This window comes from Anabrus simplex, chromosome 7, assembly GCF_040414725.1.
Source record: "Anabrus simplex isolate iqAnaSimp1 chromosome 7, ASM4041472v1, whole genome shotgun sequence".
In the NCBI taxonomy this organism is placed as follows: Eukaryota; Metazoa; Arthropoda; class Insecta; order Orthoptera; family Tettigoniidae; genus Anabrus; species Anabrus simplex.
This window is the reverse complement of record NC_090271.1, coordinates 291,679,104-291,697,041: the sequence shown is the minus strand read 5'-3', so window position 1 is coordinate 291,697,041 and position 17,938 is coordinate 291,679,104. Positions and strand designations below refer to the sequence as shown.

Genomic DNA, 17,938 nt, shown 5'->3' with positions numbered 1-17,938 from the left:
CAGTTTAAGGCGACTCGTGGGTGGATTAAGGGGTTCATGCGATGACACAATCTGTCAGTGCGAAGGAGAACAACACTAAGCCAAAAGTTGCCTGCTGATTACACGGACAAGATTGTAAATTTTCACCGATTTGTCATACGTTTGCGCAAGGAAACTTCGTACTTGCTTTCTCAAATCGGTAATGCCGATCAGACTCCAATCTTTTTTGATATGCCTCGCAACAGCACTATTGCGCTAAAAGGATCACGGAGTGTATTAATGAAAATCAGCGGTAGTGAGAAGATGCGATGCACGGCAATGCTAGCCATTACAGCTGGCGGGAGAAAGTTGCCGCCTTACATCATTTTCAAGAGGAAAACGATGCCTAAGAATACACAGTTTCCCCGTGGAATTCGTGTACGAGTGCAACCAAGGGGTTGGATGGACGTAGAACTCATGCTGGACTGGGTTAAAACTGTGTGGAATAGAAGACCTGGTGCACTACTAAAACAACCAGCTCTGCTTGTTTTAGATAGTTTCCGAGGTCACCTCGTGAACGAAGTGAAGCAAATTCTCACTACAAATAAGACACGACAGATAGTCATTCCTGGTGGCCTAACATCTGCTTTGCAGCCACTAGACGTATGTGTTAATAAACCCTTTAAAGACCACTTACGTCAATTTTACAACGAGTGGATGATGAGCGGCGATCAGCAATTGACGCCCGCCGGAAATATCAGGCGTCCACCCTTGGACTTGTTATGCTCGTGGGTGAAGAAGAGTTGGGATCTTATACCACCTGAACTAGTCTCCAAGAGCTTCAAAAGGACTGGGATTTAGAATGCACTAGACGGTTCCGAAGATGACGCAGTGTGGCAGGGAGACGAAGAATCTGATACTGGTATTAACAGAGGCGAGGACGGCGCTTCAGATAGCGAAACCTGCGATAGCGACACCGAAGATTTGGAATAAATTGCGTACCGGTAAGTCCGCATTTCACAACAAAGCGATAATTTTTTGCAAGTGTAATATTTTAACTTTAATACTCAAATTAATGACAAATTAACTTAATACGTTCATTTTTATTTTCAGGTTGGAAAAACGTTCGCCGAATTGTTGCGAAAAATTATGAATTTTGTTTTAGACTATTTTAATTATTTTGATGTATAAACGCGAGTATTACGTGCATCTTAAATTTGTATCAAATACAATTTAGTTATAAATACATTTTTTGAGTAATACAAATACTGGTATTAAATATTCATCGTATAATGGTCGCACCCTACAATTTTTTTCGAAAATTTTGGTATAAAAAGTGCGACGATTATGCCGTGAAATACGGTATATACTGTGTGTGTGTGTGTATATATATATAATATGGTTATTCTTTTTGGTTCGTTTTACCAACATGTCTATGGTTATAGCTCCCAATGCTTGCAAAAGGCAATGTCAGAGATCTTCACAACTATTCCCAGAAAATTGTTCTGCCTTACGGTTGAGTTTATCCCACAACTCGACGGGTGATAAATCAGGTGACTGAGGGGGTCAGGTAATTTCTTTAACGCCTGATGATTCTTTGTTTTCTTGCATACTTCTTGCACCACTTTGACGAATGTTTCAGATTGTTGTCCTGCTGCAGAACAAATCCATTTTACAATAAGTTGAGCTCCAGGTGGTACTGTTCCTTCCTCAAGATACCTTCTACTCTCATCAAATCCCCCACTTCATTCTTACCAAACATCTCTAAACCATATCACTACCACCCCCATGCTTCACAGCTGGTGTAAAGCAGCCTTCTAGTATTCTTTCTCCTGGATGACAGTAACCATACTGATGGCAATTTGACCCAAACTTCTCAAATGTTGCCTCAGTACATAGCACAGATTTCCCCTTGTCAATGGTACGATTGTGTTGCCTGGCCAAATTACGCTCTGAGAGTTATGTCTGCATGTTAAGAGATTGACAGATATGCATCCATAAAACTCAACATCACACAATCAATATTTCACAGTCAACACTGACACAGGTTCATGGGTGCCCAAATGACAGTTTGTAGGGTGGGGGGCCTAGACCTGGGGGTATGTAGTATTTCAATATTTTGGAAGACGAATTGAGACTTGTATTCTGCAGTAGAATAACACCCACGGTATCCCCTGCCTGTTGGTGGTGGGTGGTACTACCACTTCTACGTAATACCGACTTTTAAATCATTTTCTTGAAAGAAAAACACTTGACTACATTAGATTTTTGCCTTTCCCTGAGAGCTGGGAGAGGGGGTGCGCCCACCGTCCTCGGGCATAGACGCCCTTGCACAGGTTGTTCTCTGTTTGTTTTTGTGCAAATGTCTACAGCCGTCAGCCTTTAGTTACACTTGCTTAAGATCACAATAGGTTTATCCTCAGCAGCAGATGTTCCTCGATGACATACACTACATACCCGATCTGATGATGATGATGCTTGTTTAAAGGGATCTAACATCTAGCTCGTTGGCCCCTAATGGTACGAGATGAAACGAAGATTAATGATGATTAAAATTTTAAAACTTATCCACTGACAACAAATTGAGAAGAAAAATGAATATGAATTTAAAATAATCGGTGGATTTAATTTGCAATGCCTTATTTCCTTATAAAATGATACAAAAATAGATTGAAATAAGATCCTACATTGCCCTTGAAGTGATATATCATTCAAATTAAAAGTTAAAATAACATTAAAATACACAAAGACAAAGTAAAAACCGAGTCAACAGAATAAAACAAAGTTAACAAATAAAAATTTAAAAATAGAAAATACACTTTTATACACGATAAAACAGGCCACAATCCCTCATATGACAGACTATGAGGTCTGCTGACTGCTCGTCATCTCTCAGGATGATGGAAATGGTACTCAGAAGTTTTAGACTACAGCACAGACTGGCCAGGTCCACGCACTCTGTAAGGATGTGTACCACAGTAGGATCACTGGCGCAAGTAAATCCCGGGGAGGACTTCTCCCTTCAGTAAGTAGGAGTGTATTGCTATACCATAGCCGATCTGAAGATGACGTAATACCACTGCTTCTCTCAAAGAAACACAAAGGGAAGTCTTCCACACATTCGTAGTTCCTTTTATCATTCTCAGCATATTTGGAAGAGGGGTGGCCTGCCAGTCCATCTCCAAATGGGACATGACCAAATGTCTCAGCTGAGAGTGAATATCACTGGCTGGAATCCTGTAAGGCAATGTGACTGCCTCCTTGGCAGGCCTATCAGCTAACTCATTTCCCGCTACAACAATCTGGCTTGGGAGCCAAAACAATGTGTTTCTGGTGCACGCACTCCAACTACCGGCCAGCAGGTCCTGGATCCACTGCAGAGAAAACGGTGTGGAGGGAAACATGTATCAATAGATTGTAACAAGCTCAAGATGTCAGTACACAGCAGAAATTGCTGGCGTTCACTGGACAGTGCATACCGCAGAGTTTCAAGGTTACCATAGAGCTATGCTGTGTACACACTGCAGGTTTCTGGTAGAGGGAAAAAGAAACCTCTTACTGTCAACGACAAACGCACAGCCCACTTTAACTTCTGCCCTCAAACCATCCATGGAAACAACTACAGAATCTGATACCGGACAAAAAGCATCTCTGATAAATGGAGGGGTCCGTGTTCTCTTTTGGGCTGGTGTGCAGATCCAGTATTATTTCAGGTTGTTGTATTAACCACGGAGGAACCCTACTTGGTCGTCTCACAAGACAAGGAACCGAAGGTACATCATACAATCTGTGACTGCTATCCAAACATATACTAACCGGTTGTGTTGCTTGTGGATAAGCAGAATACAGGTGACTGTTTCCATTGTGGAATATGCAGGGATAGCTTGGGTGGAGTAACAAACTTACAGCATAGGACAATAGTATTTGTTGGCGCCTCAGGGTAAAGGCGGCACACCAGATTTAGTGAGCAGGCTAGCAATGGGGCTTGTACAGAATGCTCCCATCGCCAACTCAACTATGGTTGATGCTATTCAGTTTCACAACGATGCTTTGCCTTGCTGATCCATATGCTGCACTGCCGTAGCTTAACCCAGACAAAATACATGCCTTATAAAAATCGTAGGAGCACCGTGCGGTCTGCCTTCCATATAGTGCCACTAAGAAACTTCAAAATATTCAGTTTCGTAGCACATTTGGCTTGTAACTAACGCATGTGTGGCTCCCATGACAATTTACTATTGAAAAGGAGCCCAAGGAATCTGTGTCAACTATAGGAGCAACGCCCACTGAATAGAGTTCAGGATGGGGTGAAGAATGCCCTTCCGCCAGAAGTGAACAACAGAGGTTTTTGCAGTTCAAAACCGAAAGCCATGTTCTAAGGTTCACTGTTTCACTCTCCTAATAGGTTGTTGTAATTGTCGCTCTGCGACTGCCATACTTTGTGAGCTATAATGTAGAGCAATATCATCTACATATAGCGATAGTATTACTGCTGAACAGCAGCAGCGACAATAGTGTTCACGGCAATTATGAACAGAGTGACACTGGGAACCGATCCCAGTGGGACTCCATTTTTCTGAACATTGCATTATGAATATGCCCATCCTACATGAACACGGAACAGACGAATGACAAAAAATTTGCAATAAAAACCAGCAAGTTACCTTGGAATCTCCACTGATGCAGGACTGGAAGGAAGCCATATCGGCATGTGGTGTCATAGACCTTTTCTAAGTCAAAGAAAACAGCCAACAAATCCTGTTTTCGGAGATATATGTCCTGGATAGAACTTTCTAGGCGTACCAAATAGTCAGGGGTGAGGCTGGCACCTTGAAAATCACATTGGTACTCGGGGAAAAAAGGTCCCCTTTTCTCCAAACACCACACAAGTCAGCAATTCACCACCCTCTCAAATAAGACAGTTTGTGAGACAAATAGGTCTGTAACAAACTTAGGATCAGAGGTAGAAAAAAAATATAAATAATTCAGTAGCCAGCTCCTTTTATCAAGAGCCAGCATATTTTTTGCAAATAAACATTATAAAAACCACAGGTTAGACTAGAGATAAAGCTATGTATTGTTTTTTAAATATGTCCTTGAGTAGTCTAGTCTATCAATTCACATAAGAATGGAATAGAAACAATTTATATTTTAAGAAATACTAACCCAAATAGTCACCAGTCGCCTTCAAGGTCAGCGTCTTTTGAAATTATACTACATGTGCCTGTTTGATTTCCCACCAAAATACCAACGATCAATACATTTTTTTGCATCAAAGTCCTTTATAGAAGTCCATTCAAAGATATCATCATGAGATCACTTCAGTTCTTCACGGCAAGCTTGGTTCATAGTTTGTGTTTAATAATATTCAGTGTACTGAACTCTCGGCTCACATGATGAATTGCAAGTAATCAGCTTCATTTTCCGTATCAAAATTTAATCGCTAAATTTTACACTATTGAGAATCTTCCACCGTTTTGATACTTTATTTTGCCTTTTGGCAAATTATTTATTTATATGTTAACAGAGACTACAAAACACACGTAGACACTGTCACTGAAAACGTCCGCAGCAATCCCAAGCGCTACTGGAGTCTCATCAACACACGGAGAAGGACGGAGCGGATTCCTGTCAGCGTGAACCACAACGATACAACAGCAGATGGCGCCGATCGCAATGAACTGTTCAACAGGTATTTCTTCTCCAACTTCTCCCCTCCCTTACAAAACCAACTGCTCCCTCCCGTTGGTACAGCTTCAAACAGAACCCTATCAAGCATAACTACCACACCAAGTGAAGTTCATAACCTTCTTCAAACTCTTCGTACCAACAAAGCTACCGGTGCCGACACTATAGGTCCTCTTTTCCTAAAAAATACTGCCAGCACTCTTTGCGTCCCTCTCTCTAAATTATTTAACAGATGTTTTGCCGCGGGCTATTTTCCTATTACCTGGAAACAGGCAAATATTGTTCCACTTCTCAAATCAGGCAACAAATTTAATGTTTCATCTTACCGATCAATCTCTATTCTCCCCACACTATCCTTTATCTTTGAAAAAATTATACACCAGCGTCTCCTCGCATTCACTTTGCCGTATATCTCAACCAAGCAGCATGGTTTTCTACCAGGTGGCTCTTGTCTAACAAACCTGGCCACTCTGCATAGCTTTGCATCACACGCCATTGCAGCTAAATCACAGCTGGATATCTGCTACGTAGACATTTCGAAAGCTTTCGATTCTGTTGACCATACTCTGTTGCTCCATAAACTCTCCGAACGATTTAATATACATGGCAGTCTACTGACCCTTCTTGCTGGCTTCCTACATAACCGTTGGCAGAGAGTGGTAATATCAGGCACTTCATCCTCATGGTTACCAGTCACCTCTGGTGTCCCACAAGGCAGTACTCTTGGCCCCTTGCTGTTTTCTTTGTTTATGGACGATCTGCCGTCCGAACTCAACGAAACAGCAAATACCCTACTCTTTGCTGATGACTGCAAGATATTTAGGGAGATCAGGAATCCAGCAGATGCAGCTCTGCTACAGTCATCGCTTAATGCCCTCTCGAACTGGTGCCGTACTTGGAAACTTATCCCCAATCCACAAAAATGCAGCCACATGACCATAACACTGCGTAAATCTCCTCTACCGACATCATATTACCTAATATATAAGTAATAATAATAATAATAACGTAAACGTTTCCACCTTTTCAATACTACAATATATTCACAAAATTACAAAATTATACGGTACTAGTTTCGACCCATCTAGGGGTCATCATCAGCCGTATTGGAGCAAAGATCTTTTGTGGTGAAATCCTAAGACAATGTTATTTTAAAGAATAACAAGTGAAATGAGATGTTATGGTAATAGTTAATAATACAAGGAATATACATACTAAGAGGTTTTTAACAAAGAATAAAGTATAAATGGGGTGTTGTAAAAATTATAATCATGGAAATCAGTAAGTTCTTGTATTGAAATGAAATATGGCTTAGGAAGAGGGCTTAAGGTGGGGCTGAAGGGTGCGGGAGAAAGTGTAATTGTCTTGGAAAAGTACCTTTGATTAAATTTAGGATTGAGTTTAGGTTGGCTGCATTATTGTTTCTGAGGAAAGTGATAAACTACTCGACAAGCCCATCACCGTGGTTACGCAACAGCGTGACCTAGGTGTAATATTCGATACAAAATTACAATTTAAGACCCATATAGAAACATATACAACCAAGGCTATGAAATTACTAGGCATTCTCTATCGCTTCACAGAAATTTCTGACCCCGTTGCTCTTCGCCACTTCTTCCTCACGATCGTTCAACCTCTCTTAAACTACTGCTCTCCGATTTGGACAACAGCCGCCCCCTCCAATACCAAGCAGTTAGACAGAGCAGTGTCCTTCTTTGCTGCAATTGTAAGGAACAGAAACCCCAAGCTCAGAAATCTGTCTACGCAGCAGATATTAATGGCAATTAATGTGTCACCGCTGCACATCAGGCGACAGGTAGCTGACCTGAGTTTCCTCCACGAGATCTTAAATGGACATTACCGCTCGGAACATCTTGTTTCTCTCTTCTCTCTCCGCGTTCCTTCCCGCTCCACCAGAACCAAAGACCTTCTCCACATTCCCCACACTCAGTACTCAATACTTCAACGATCTTTCCTAATCCGCCTCCCAACACTCTTTAACAATATTAATAGGAGACAAGAGCTTGATATAGCATCAAATAAAAGTGTATTCGAGAGGTGTGTAAATAGTATCTTAAAGATAGGTCGATGTGAAGGGATTATACCGCCATCTTGACCCACGACGACTTGGCTATGAACATGGACATTCTCATGGTTTTCGATTTGGACAGTTATTAGTAGGGTGTGTACCTGATCTTGTTATATTTTGTTATGTTTGTTATATTTTATTATGAAAGTTTACGTTTGTTAAATAGTCTGTTGACAGTGCAAGTGAAATTTGCTCAGTGTAGCTGTATCTTGTGCTTCGTGAATAAATAAATAAATAAATAAATAAATAAATAAATAAATAAATAAATAAATAAATAAATAAATAAATAAATAAATAAATAAATAAATAAACAGTACATGTTTCGTTCCTTATTTAGGAACATCCTCAGCTGTTATAGTGGCTTAGGTGAATGGTTAAATTTTTTTTTTAAATACATAGATTTACAAAAATATTGATTCACTTAAAAACTAAATACGAATTAAGATAGATGATATTAAAAACAGTGTGGGGTTGGTGTGTTACTGGTATGAGAGCAGATGATTACATGGTTGATTGACTTAAAACTATGTCTATTCATTAGAATAGTTGTTCAAAAAAATTTTCACTTTGTTACATAAAAAGTCTGTATGGAATTAAAATTCTTTAAAAAATGTTTGACTTCATACATTTTTCAGTGAGTGAAGAACGGTGAGTTGGAGTTGATGTTCAATACAATGAACGTTTACCAAGTTCTGAATTTTTTCAGATATTTTTGTTACTAAACCATTATGAACACCAATCATACATGGTGCTTCATCAGTCCGTAAACCTATTAGTTTTGTACCCGTGAAGAGTTCTCCAAGCCTTAACTGAAGAATTCTGTTTCTAGAGTTTCCATATCGCAATCATTTGTTGCATCCTCCAACGACACAATAGAAAGAAATGGTTAATTTTAAAAACGAATGTAAAGTATGAGCTCCTCATCATCAGATTTATCTGTTGATCCATTGAGTAAGATACTGGCAATATGAACTTTCCTTAATTTCACATACCAAATCTTCACAAAGATCTGAGGCAATGTACGAAATAAATTCTCTGCATTGTTTCTCATTCACGTACTTCTCTGAATCAGTAACATTCAACTTGCTCAACAATGCAACCAAACCTTCCAAATCAGTGTAGGGTCTTATTTCTTGCAATATGATAAGATGCCATGAACAATGTGTTCATATGCTGTAACATATTAGCATCCAACTTTTACACACTTAGCTAAGGTGCACATTTGGGACTTTCCTTGAAACATTCAGCCTCCTGACACTTCGAGATAGGGTAGATTTTTCGTATCTTTTGAAAGTTTTTAGTTTAAATGGTCCTGAAAATCTGGAGACAACTTTAGAATTTTGATCAGCAATACTAGGAAATTTACGGCACAATTCATAATTCCATCTTCATAGCGCAGCCACAGCAGTAATTCAAGCCACGATTGCTGAAATTTTTGTTTGCCTGACAATTGTAATTTCGACGTATTTTTAATGTTGACTTATTGTCTTGAACACCATAAATTTCACACTGGTCATTGTCGTCTTGAACACTACACTCGGCACTTCCATCAAGTGTTTTCACATATTCACTCGCTTCTGTATCACTTCTGTTACATTTACGGGCCTACTTAATAAATTTGAAAGAGTACATTGTTTTTTACTCGCATCAGTCAATGTGTGCGGCTTTGTTCGCTTCATTTTGCCAATTTCCTGAAGTATAACACAGAAAGGTAAAACACGTAATAAACTACAATAAAACACCAGCGTTAAATGGCTTCCAAGTTCACGGGCTTCAATGTCTTATGCAATGCTGCCAATTTTCCACCACTGCACAGAAATGAAAACAACTGTATTTCTAAAGTGCAAACCGTTCAATACAAAGATGCTGTAATTAAATAAAAAATACAAATAATGTTCAGTGAAAATACAAGAATTGATAAACCATCATTCCATACGTATTAAATTCAAAGAATTAATTCCACGGGAATTTATCAGCACTGCTTTGGCAGCAATAGTTTAGGAACGGCTAGTCATTTTTGTTCTAGCGCCTGACATTCAAGACCCGTCATCGGCTGAAATCGCGCATTATCGTGTGGCAGAATATTTAGGTACACCTTCCCTCTGCTTAACCTTTTCACAACTAAGGTTTTTCACTTTCCTCGAGCTCAGAGTATTACGGAGTATTGTGGACATAATTATAGGCTCCCGCTCACAATGCTACTGCATGCCCAGTTTTCTTCTTTTTTTTTTTTTTGCTAGTTGCTTTACGTCGCACCGACACAGATAGGTCTTATGGCGACGATGGGACAGGAAAGGGCTAGGAGTGGGAAGGAAGCGGCCGTGGCCTTAATTAAGGTACAGCCCCAGCATTTGCCTGGTGTGAAAATAGGAAACCACGGAAAACCATTTTCAGGGCTGCCGACAGTGGGGTTCGAACCTACTATCTCCCGAATACTGGATCCTGGCCGCAATTAGCGTGCCCAGTTTATAATCGGCTCTAATGCTACTTCATACACGTGCATGAATAGAAAATAAGTGGCTAATATTATTATAAAAGGCATACATCTACTAACAAATATTCACATTATCACATCGTTACGGTGGAAGCCCATACAATATTGTAGATGCAGAAATTACATGTAAATATCACTGCTTCACTTGAATGTTTCATCTTAAAATGACAATTCAATTTTCTATAATTAAAGCATGTAGAACACATGCTGAGCACACCAAGTTATTCACAACTTTAAAATTAAATAATACACTAGCTTTATTAATAATTTCACTTGAGAATTCTCAAAAATTAAATAAAATTCTCGTTTTAACAAACTGCAACTGACTACTGTAAGCTACAGATTGAGAGAAAGCATTTTTTTTTTTTTTTTTTTGGCGTGGGATCTTCGGGAAAGAATACACTACAAGAAAGGAAAGAAAGTCTAGTCTGTCCATAATTAAAGGATGTACCGGTAGAACATTCTGGGTACACAAAGTTATTCGCGACTCTCTTATAATTCAGTAATACAGTAACTTAATTAATCATTTCATTCCTAGATTCCCAACGAATCAAAGGTGAGTGGAATTGTGACGACACGATGCGTTCGGCTCGATGAGCCGAGTAACAACGAATAAAGCCGATGACGGCTCCTGAGTGTCAATGGAAATTCTAAGTTCCCAAGGAGGAAATTAGATATTCTATTCGGAATTGCTGGGCGGACAATAATTCCATTGTGGAGTTTTATCTCCCGTATGCAGTTATCAGACTGTGTCTCTTATATACGGCTTCTGATAAGTTTACCTGCATACACCCCAGCGTCAGTGGGTAGGGTCTGACACAACCTATTCTGATGAGTCTAGTGTCAGACCTAAGACGAAACGCTGGTTAATAGAGCAAACACCTGAAAAGCCTTACATCTGTACTGTTTCCTGAGTGTCAGTCGCTAGACGGACGTCGGCTAGTCACGGGAATGAAGGCGGTAATGAGGTGTTTGTGGAATTATTTAATGTACTATTTCTCTGCATTTCTCCACAACTCTGGTCTGATCCTTGTACTCGGCTACTGATAACTGATCATCTGTAGTGGAACTTGTTTGACGGGTTACAATGATGTCTCTCATGATTGTGAGGCAGCTCTCGCGCAGAACTCAAACATCAAGTTCCAAAGTACGAAGCTCCAATTACAGAATTCCAAGACTGCCATAAGCAGTGAAAATCTTTATTGCTGATATTAGAATATATGAGCTACAGTAAACATGCGAAACACCATAAGTTACGACTTGTTACTTTACAAATTGGTGGGGACGTACATGTAAAGGAAATCCGAATTTCGGAAAATAAATTTTCAAAACCGAATTTGGAAATTCAGGCGCCGTTGCGACTGGCGTTCGGTATTTCGACCCCTGCTTAGGATCTTTGTCAAAGCTTGAGGAGAGGAACGACTATTCCCTATCGCCACAGTGACAGAAACTCTCCCTGTATTAAGATTTGGTTGAACACCCTAAGGGCCTGTACTACGACAGCCAGATAAAAGTGCGGTATAAATTTATTTGCCAGTTTGGACATTTATCTGGAAGTTCGGTTGACACCGCGTACTACGACTTTCGTTTATGTGCAATCTGGGAAAATATTCTCGAGTATAGCTATGCCGAAGTTGGAGAGGCTGTTAACACTCTTATCTGGGACTTAGCTCTCATCGGGGACGCTACCGCAAAGAATCAAGATGGCTGCTCATGAAGATTAATCTACATCTGCATGATGCTGTGCGAAATTAAGTTGTTACAATGTAATTTATGTATATATTTATGAAGTATGTCATGTTTCCTGTCCAGATATCACAGAATTCTAAAAGATTTCCCAAGCTAGAAAGTTGTTGCTGCTGAGTATATGAGTAGTACACACGCGGTTCACCGCAAGCTTCATGAGTAGCCGTGGTCGTTAGGGCAGCAAAGTTTGCTGATAAGCAGTTTTTCGTGGGTTCGAGTCCCAATAGTCTAACATTTTTTTACCTTGTAAATTGTAGTCGGTTGGGTACTAGAGGTGATAGCACACATTTCCTAATCATTAAAATACGTGTCAAAAAGTGTGGGTTCTATTCCAAATCTATCCGCGACGCACATATGGAGTAAAGGTATACGACGTTGTTCATGGCGATTCGTCAGTCGAATGAGGATGTCAAGGAGGTTATATTTCTTTTACTTCATAACAACTTGCTACAAAAGTATTTACGCTAAAGTGAGATAAATGCTTGCCAGTTACTATTCCCACGTTGTATTGAAAAGAAAGAAACTAACTACTTATTCAGTGAGCAAACAATTTCTGAATTAATAATAAAATTAATGATCCCACTCTGCATCAATGGCATTAATTACGAATATAAACTTTACTTTCGACGTAACGCGCAACCTCGTAAATAGTACTAGACAAAAAAAGATACATAACCTGAATCTTAACTTTTGCGTCCAGGTTACATTTATTTCCTATAACAGTTTCAGTTTCGTTATACAGTTAATTAATTTTAACATTTCTTCGTATGTGTATATTTCAGTCCTAATTCTGTTTTTGACCTGGACTTCCACATTATAGCTTAATAAAAGTCTGATATTGGACTATAGTAATACAATTTCAAAAGGAATAGAGCTAAACAAGCGAAAACACCAGGGAACACGTGTACCACCACGCTAAATTTCACTATATTTTCAGTAACCTTATTACCAACCCAATAAAAATGTTACTACATCTTCCGCATTACAATACCGTAGTTAAAATCCGTTGGTAGTACGCAATAAAATATTTAACTTCTAGTTTGCAAAACTGCAGCCTACGTATCTGGCTGTTTATCTGACAGTCGTAGTACAGGCCCTAAGGAGATATAAGAAGCTATCCTCTGGTTAATGACATTACCTGGTCCAGTACCAGTGTCCTTGTGAAATGCCAAGGTGCCACGCAGTTCCCGCTTCGTAAAGGGCATATCATAGTCCTTTGAAGTTTGGGTGGCAAAACTAAGATGATGACGTTCTGTCTCCTGCTTCAGAGCCAGGAAATCACTACTGTAATTGCTGGAACCAGACACGTACGAAATGACTTGCTAGATGGTTAGCAACCGCGGGTGCATCAGTGACAATACTGCCTGCAAATGGAAATTCCCAGTACTGAGGATAATCCTTGTTCACCCGAAATGTGTCTTCCACACTTGAGATGACAGTGTATGTGATGTCATGGACAATACATATCTGTCCCATGAAGCAGTCTTGCACATTTGAATAAAAACTAGCGCCCTAGCGCAAAGTTCTTTGTAAGCACGACTTCCTTTTATAGCTGCTGCAATTTCTTTGTTCCACCAAGGAACGAGTTTTCATTGAGGAGTCCCATAAAAAGATGGAATGGACTCCTCAGCAGTAGTAAGAATAACTTGTATGATGATATACATTATATTGTCGTCTACGCTCTGACTATTTGCATCATTATACACAGCTAGCGATGTGAATTATGGCACAGCAGACCCTCTACAGCAAAATGTGGATTAACCAACTTAAGTCAGCGAGGATATATGTTCTTTCTACACCTTAAATTTTAACAACCTGGCTTGAGCATGATTTTACACAACGTCCCACACAAGAGAAGTCTAGAAGCATTGGACTTTTAGAACCATGACAAGTTTTCTGTGGCAACCATATAATCCCGAATACCACTCGCACTTTTTCCCCCAAAATATTGGTTCTAAATCTTGGATACTGTTCATTCTCGTAGGGGAGAACGTTGCAAGTTGACGACGACAAGCTTCCTTTCGACATTCCGTCGGAACATGGCGCGTTTTACAGCTGTAATGCCGTGATTATTACTGCTTACCTTTTCAAGCAACAGTACTGCAATGTTCAAAGTTAAAAAGCTTTTTCATAAACCAAAGCAAAGTCAACTCCGTACAGGCCATGAAGGCCCTTGGAGTGGTGGAAGGAAAAGGCTTCCACTATTCGTAACCTCGGCATTTGATGGGGTAGAGTGGTTAGTTCTACGCCCGGCTGCCTTTGCCCCCAGGAATTAACCTGGTACTCATTTTTGGTGTAGGCTGAGTGAACCTCAGGGCCAAGTGCACCTCCGGAAGTGGAAATCTCGTTTCTTAAATTTTACGACTTCCTGACGGGGATTCGAACACACGTCCTTCCGGGCGAACTGAGCACGCCTTTACTGCCTCGGCCAGGTAGCCCCTTTTTCATAAAGTAGTAAAGTTTAATACTATGTAAATTCGTCATATTGTCTCACGCCCGGGATAAGTTGACGAACCTATTGGGGTAAGATGACGAGCATTTTTCTTAACTGTTTCAATACGAAACTTCACTGAAATTTGTTAAACACATCATAAAAACTGGAAATAACTTAATTTTAATTATGTACTACACACGGACATACATTTCTAAAGAACATAAATTTGAAAAGTGTTAAAATACTTTAAAATAATTTTAAGATAACTTTTAGAAGTTCCTGCTAAAATTAAAGGAGAACAACACAAAAATCAAGTTGCCTCAGAATCAAAGAGTGTATCGGACACTGTTCAACTATATATTTGCTTTTGCTGTGACGTCACTGCGCTGTAAGCGCTGAGCGAGCCATCCAGCGGATTATTGCGGTACGCGCTCAGCCGCTCTTCCGTTTACTTGAAGTGTTGTTTATTATAATAGTGCCGAAATGCCTTCCTGTAGTGTTTACGGCTGTAACAACACACCGAGTAGAAACCAAAAGTGTAGAGAGAAAGAAATACATTTCCGTAGGTTTCCAAATCGAAGTAAGTCGTCTCGAAGGTTTAGCAGTTGGGTACAATTTTGCAAGAGGAAACAAGTTTCTCCCAGTAAGGGAGCATTTTAAAAATACAGACTATGATGAAACAAAACTTTTGAAAATGAAGGTGATGTCTACGGAAAAGCTGCAAGGTCAAGCAAAATCGGGGTTATACTGCATGTTTAACATAACCGAATTGAATTAATTTATGTTATACTGAAATATTACAACTGGAATTAAGTCCTTTAAATTTTTCATATGCAGAGCATAACGAATATGAATTCCCCATTGGCTATGTAGATGGTTCGTAAGAATACTCAGGGAACCTCTTAGATCATATACTGCAGATACCCGCATTTAACAGAAGAAATTTGATATATTAGAACATGTCGATCGTATTGCATGCCTGGATGTAATTCATATTACAGGACATGCACTTACATTCAGAGCAAGTGTACTTAATGTATCGTGACGATTTCGTAGTTACAAGTCATTTATTAGGGTGCACTAAAAATTCGAGGATACATTCTTCATACTTCAATCGATGTAATGTTATGATAATGAGAGACATCAAGAATTAAACTCACATCTTTGAGGTCCAGGCTCCTCGTCACCATCAGCATCCATAGACTCATATTCTCGGATATCTTCACGAGCTGAGTTTTCCGTTCCAAAACCCCGCCCTTTTCTTTTCTTCGCTTTCTCCTTCAAACGTGCAATGCCCTCTGCAAACAATGGTATTTAAAAAATACATTTTACAGTACAATAAACAAATATGATAACATGAATGTGTCACAAAGATACATCTAAAACTTTTATATGCCACTAATCATGATCGCCATTCAAATACTTCTATGAGACAGGAATATTACAAAATGAGTGCAACAGTAAAATCTACAATCATTAAAAATGGTTTACAACAACAACTTTACATCATCCTGAATATATGTATATTCAAGCTTTCATAAAATCCATAAACGTATTAACACGAAGTTATATCCATAAATTAAACAATACAAATATACACTGACAAACCACTGCATTATGACCACCCTGACCCGAGAACATTTAGCACACGTGGAATGGGGAGAGTAACACATGATATGCTGATAGCATGAGATATATAGGCCACGTCTTTAGACTTGCTGTTAGTAGTGCCTCTGGCATTAGCATCCCTGAAATGGTAGTTAGGTGTTAATATAAGAAAAGATCTTCATAAACGATGTAAATAACGGTTGCCTTTTGTTTTCTCAATTTGCTTTACGTTGCACCAACACGATGATGGGATGATGGGACACAAAAGGGCTTGGAGTGGGAAGGAAGCGGCTGTGGCCTTAATTAAGGTACAGCCCCAGCATTTACCTGGTGTGAAAATGTGAAAACACGGAAAACCATCTTCAGGGCTACCAAAAGGCGGTTTGAATCCACTATCTCCCGAATGCAAGCTCACAGCTGTGCAGCCCTAACTGCAAAGCAACCTCTTTGCATCGATGCACTGATTACAAAAGTAGTAGTGTTCTTGATGCTGGGATACGTGTAATACTGAATAAACCACTATAGCTCAGTAACTGTTACACCCAACATTACAGGATGTCAGGTGTTTTATTAGTGATATTGATTATGACCTGTCTGACCTATTGAATCACATGGAAGATACCACTTTTCATCAAATGGAAGCTAGCACTCATTAACTAGTCCCCCCTCCTGAGATATTTAACTTTAACAGCAGTCAGGCTGGTCCTGATGGATCCGAACATTTCAGAGTTTTGTTCAAATTGAAGAGCAAGGATGAGGAGGAACAAGTGAGTATGCTAATATATTGTTTGGGAGATGAGGGTGAAGATCTGTTGAAGTCCTTTGGCTTGAATAAGGCAGATACGCAAATAAGACAAGGTCAAGACAGAGTTTGGAAAGTTTCTTGGGTTGAAGACAAACATTGTGTATCTAAGAGCCAAATTTATCAAAAGAAGACAGGAAGGAACCTATGGATTCATTCATTAATGATCTTTACAGGTTAGCCGTGAGGAAATGGAAAGGATGGTAAATAAACTCCATTGTCACGAAGCAGCAAGAATAGATGAAATCAGACCTGAAATGGTGAAATATAGTGGGAAGGCAGGGATAAGATGGCTTAATAAGTTTAGCATGGAATATTGGTCAGATATCTTGACGAAAGTGGTAAGTGCACCTATATATAAGCAAAGGAACAGGAAGGTTTGCAAGAACTAGAGGTATCTCATTGATCAGTATACCAAGGTATTCACTGGAATTTTGGAAGGGAGGTTGCGATCAGAGGTTGAGAGCCAATTGGATGAAAACCAGTGTGGTTTCAGATCACAGAGGGGCTGTCAGGATCAGATTTTCAGTATGTGCCAGGTAATTGAAAAATACTATGAGAGGAATAGGTATGCTTCGTAGATTTAGAGAAGGCATATGACAGGGTACCGAGGGAAAAGATGGTGAACATACTGGATGACTATGGGATTAAGAAGGGTATATTAAAATCAATCAAAGGCATGTATGTTGACAATTGGGCTGCAGTGAGAACTGATGGTAGAATGAGTTCTTGTTTCAAGGTACTGTCGTAACAAACACTTGGTCGAAGGCATTACAGGCTTATCAGTGAACATCCAAACTGCTAACTCTCTACAGCCTCAGTGTGAAGTCTCTCAATGTACCAACTACGTTTCATGAAATTTTAAAGGAATTGCCTGACCTCACTCGTTCACCTGGAGCCCTGCGAGAAGTAAGCCATTGTACGGTACATTTCATCTGCAATACACCAGAACCACCTGTCTCCTGCCGAGCTCGTTGTCTCGCCCCAGATTGCTAAGAAGGAGTTTGATGTCATGCTTCTGGAAGGTACAGCACGGCGCTCTGAGGGTCCTTGGTCATCACTGCTGCATTTGGTACCAAAGAAAGACAAAGGATGGCAGCCCTGCGGAGATTATCATGC

The 17,938-nt window shown here is 39.7% G+C and overlaps 1 protein-coding gene across 2 annotated transcripts in view; it reads right to left on the bottom strand.

The window, feature by feature from the left end:
• tsu (40S ribosomal protein S12 homolog tsunagi) overlaps positions 1-17,938 on the bottom strand; it is an 82,085-nt gene that overhangs the window by 50,692 nt on the left and 13,455 nt on the right. For both annotated transcript variants that reach the window (XM_067151739.2, XM_067151738.2), the window contains exon 2: positions 15,570-15,707. In XM_067151739.2, coding sequence (XP_067007840.1) covers positions 15,570-15,707 — 138 coding nt within the window. The remainder of the gene's footprint in view (positions 1-15,569; positions 15,708-17,938) is intronic.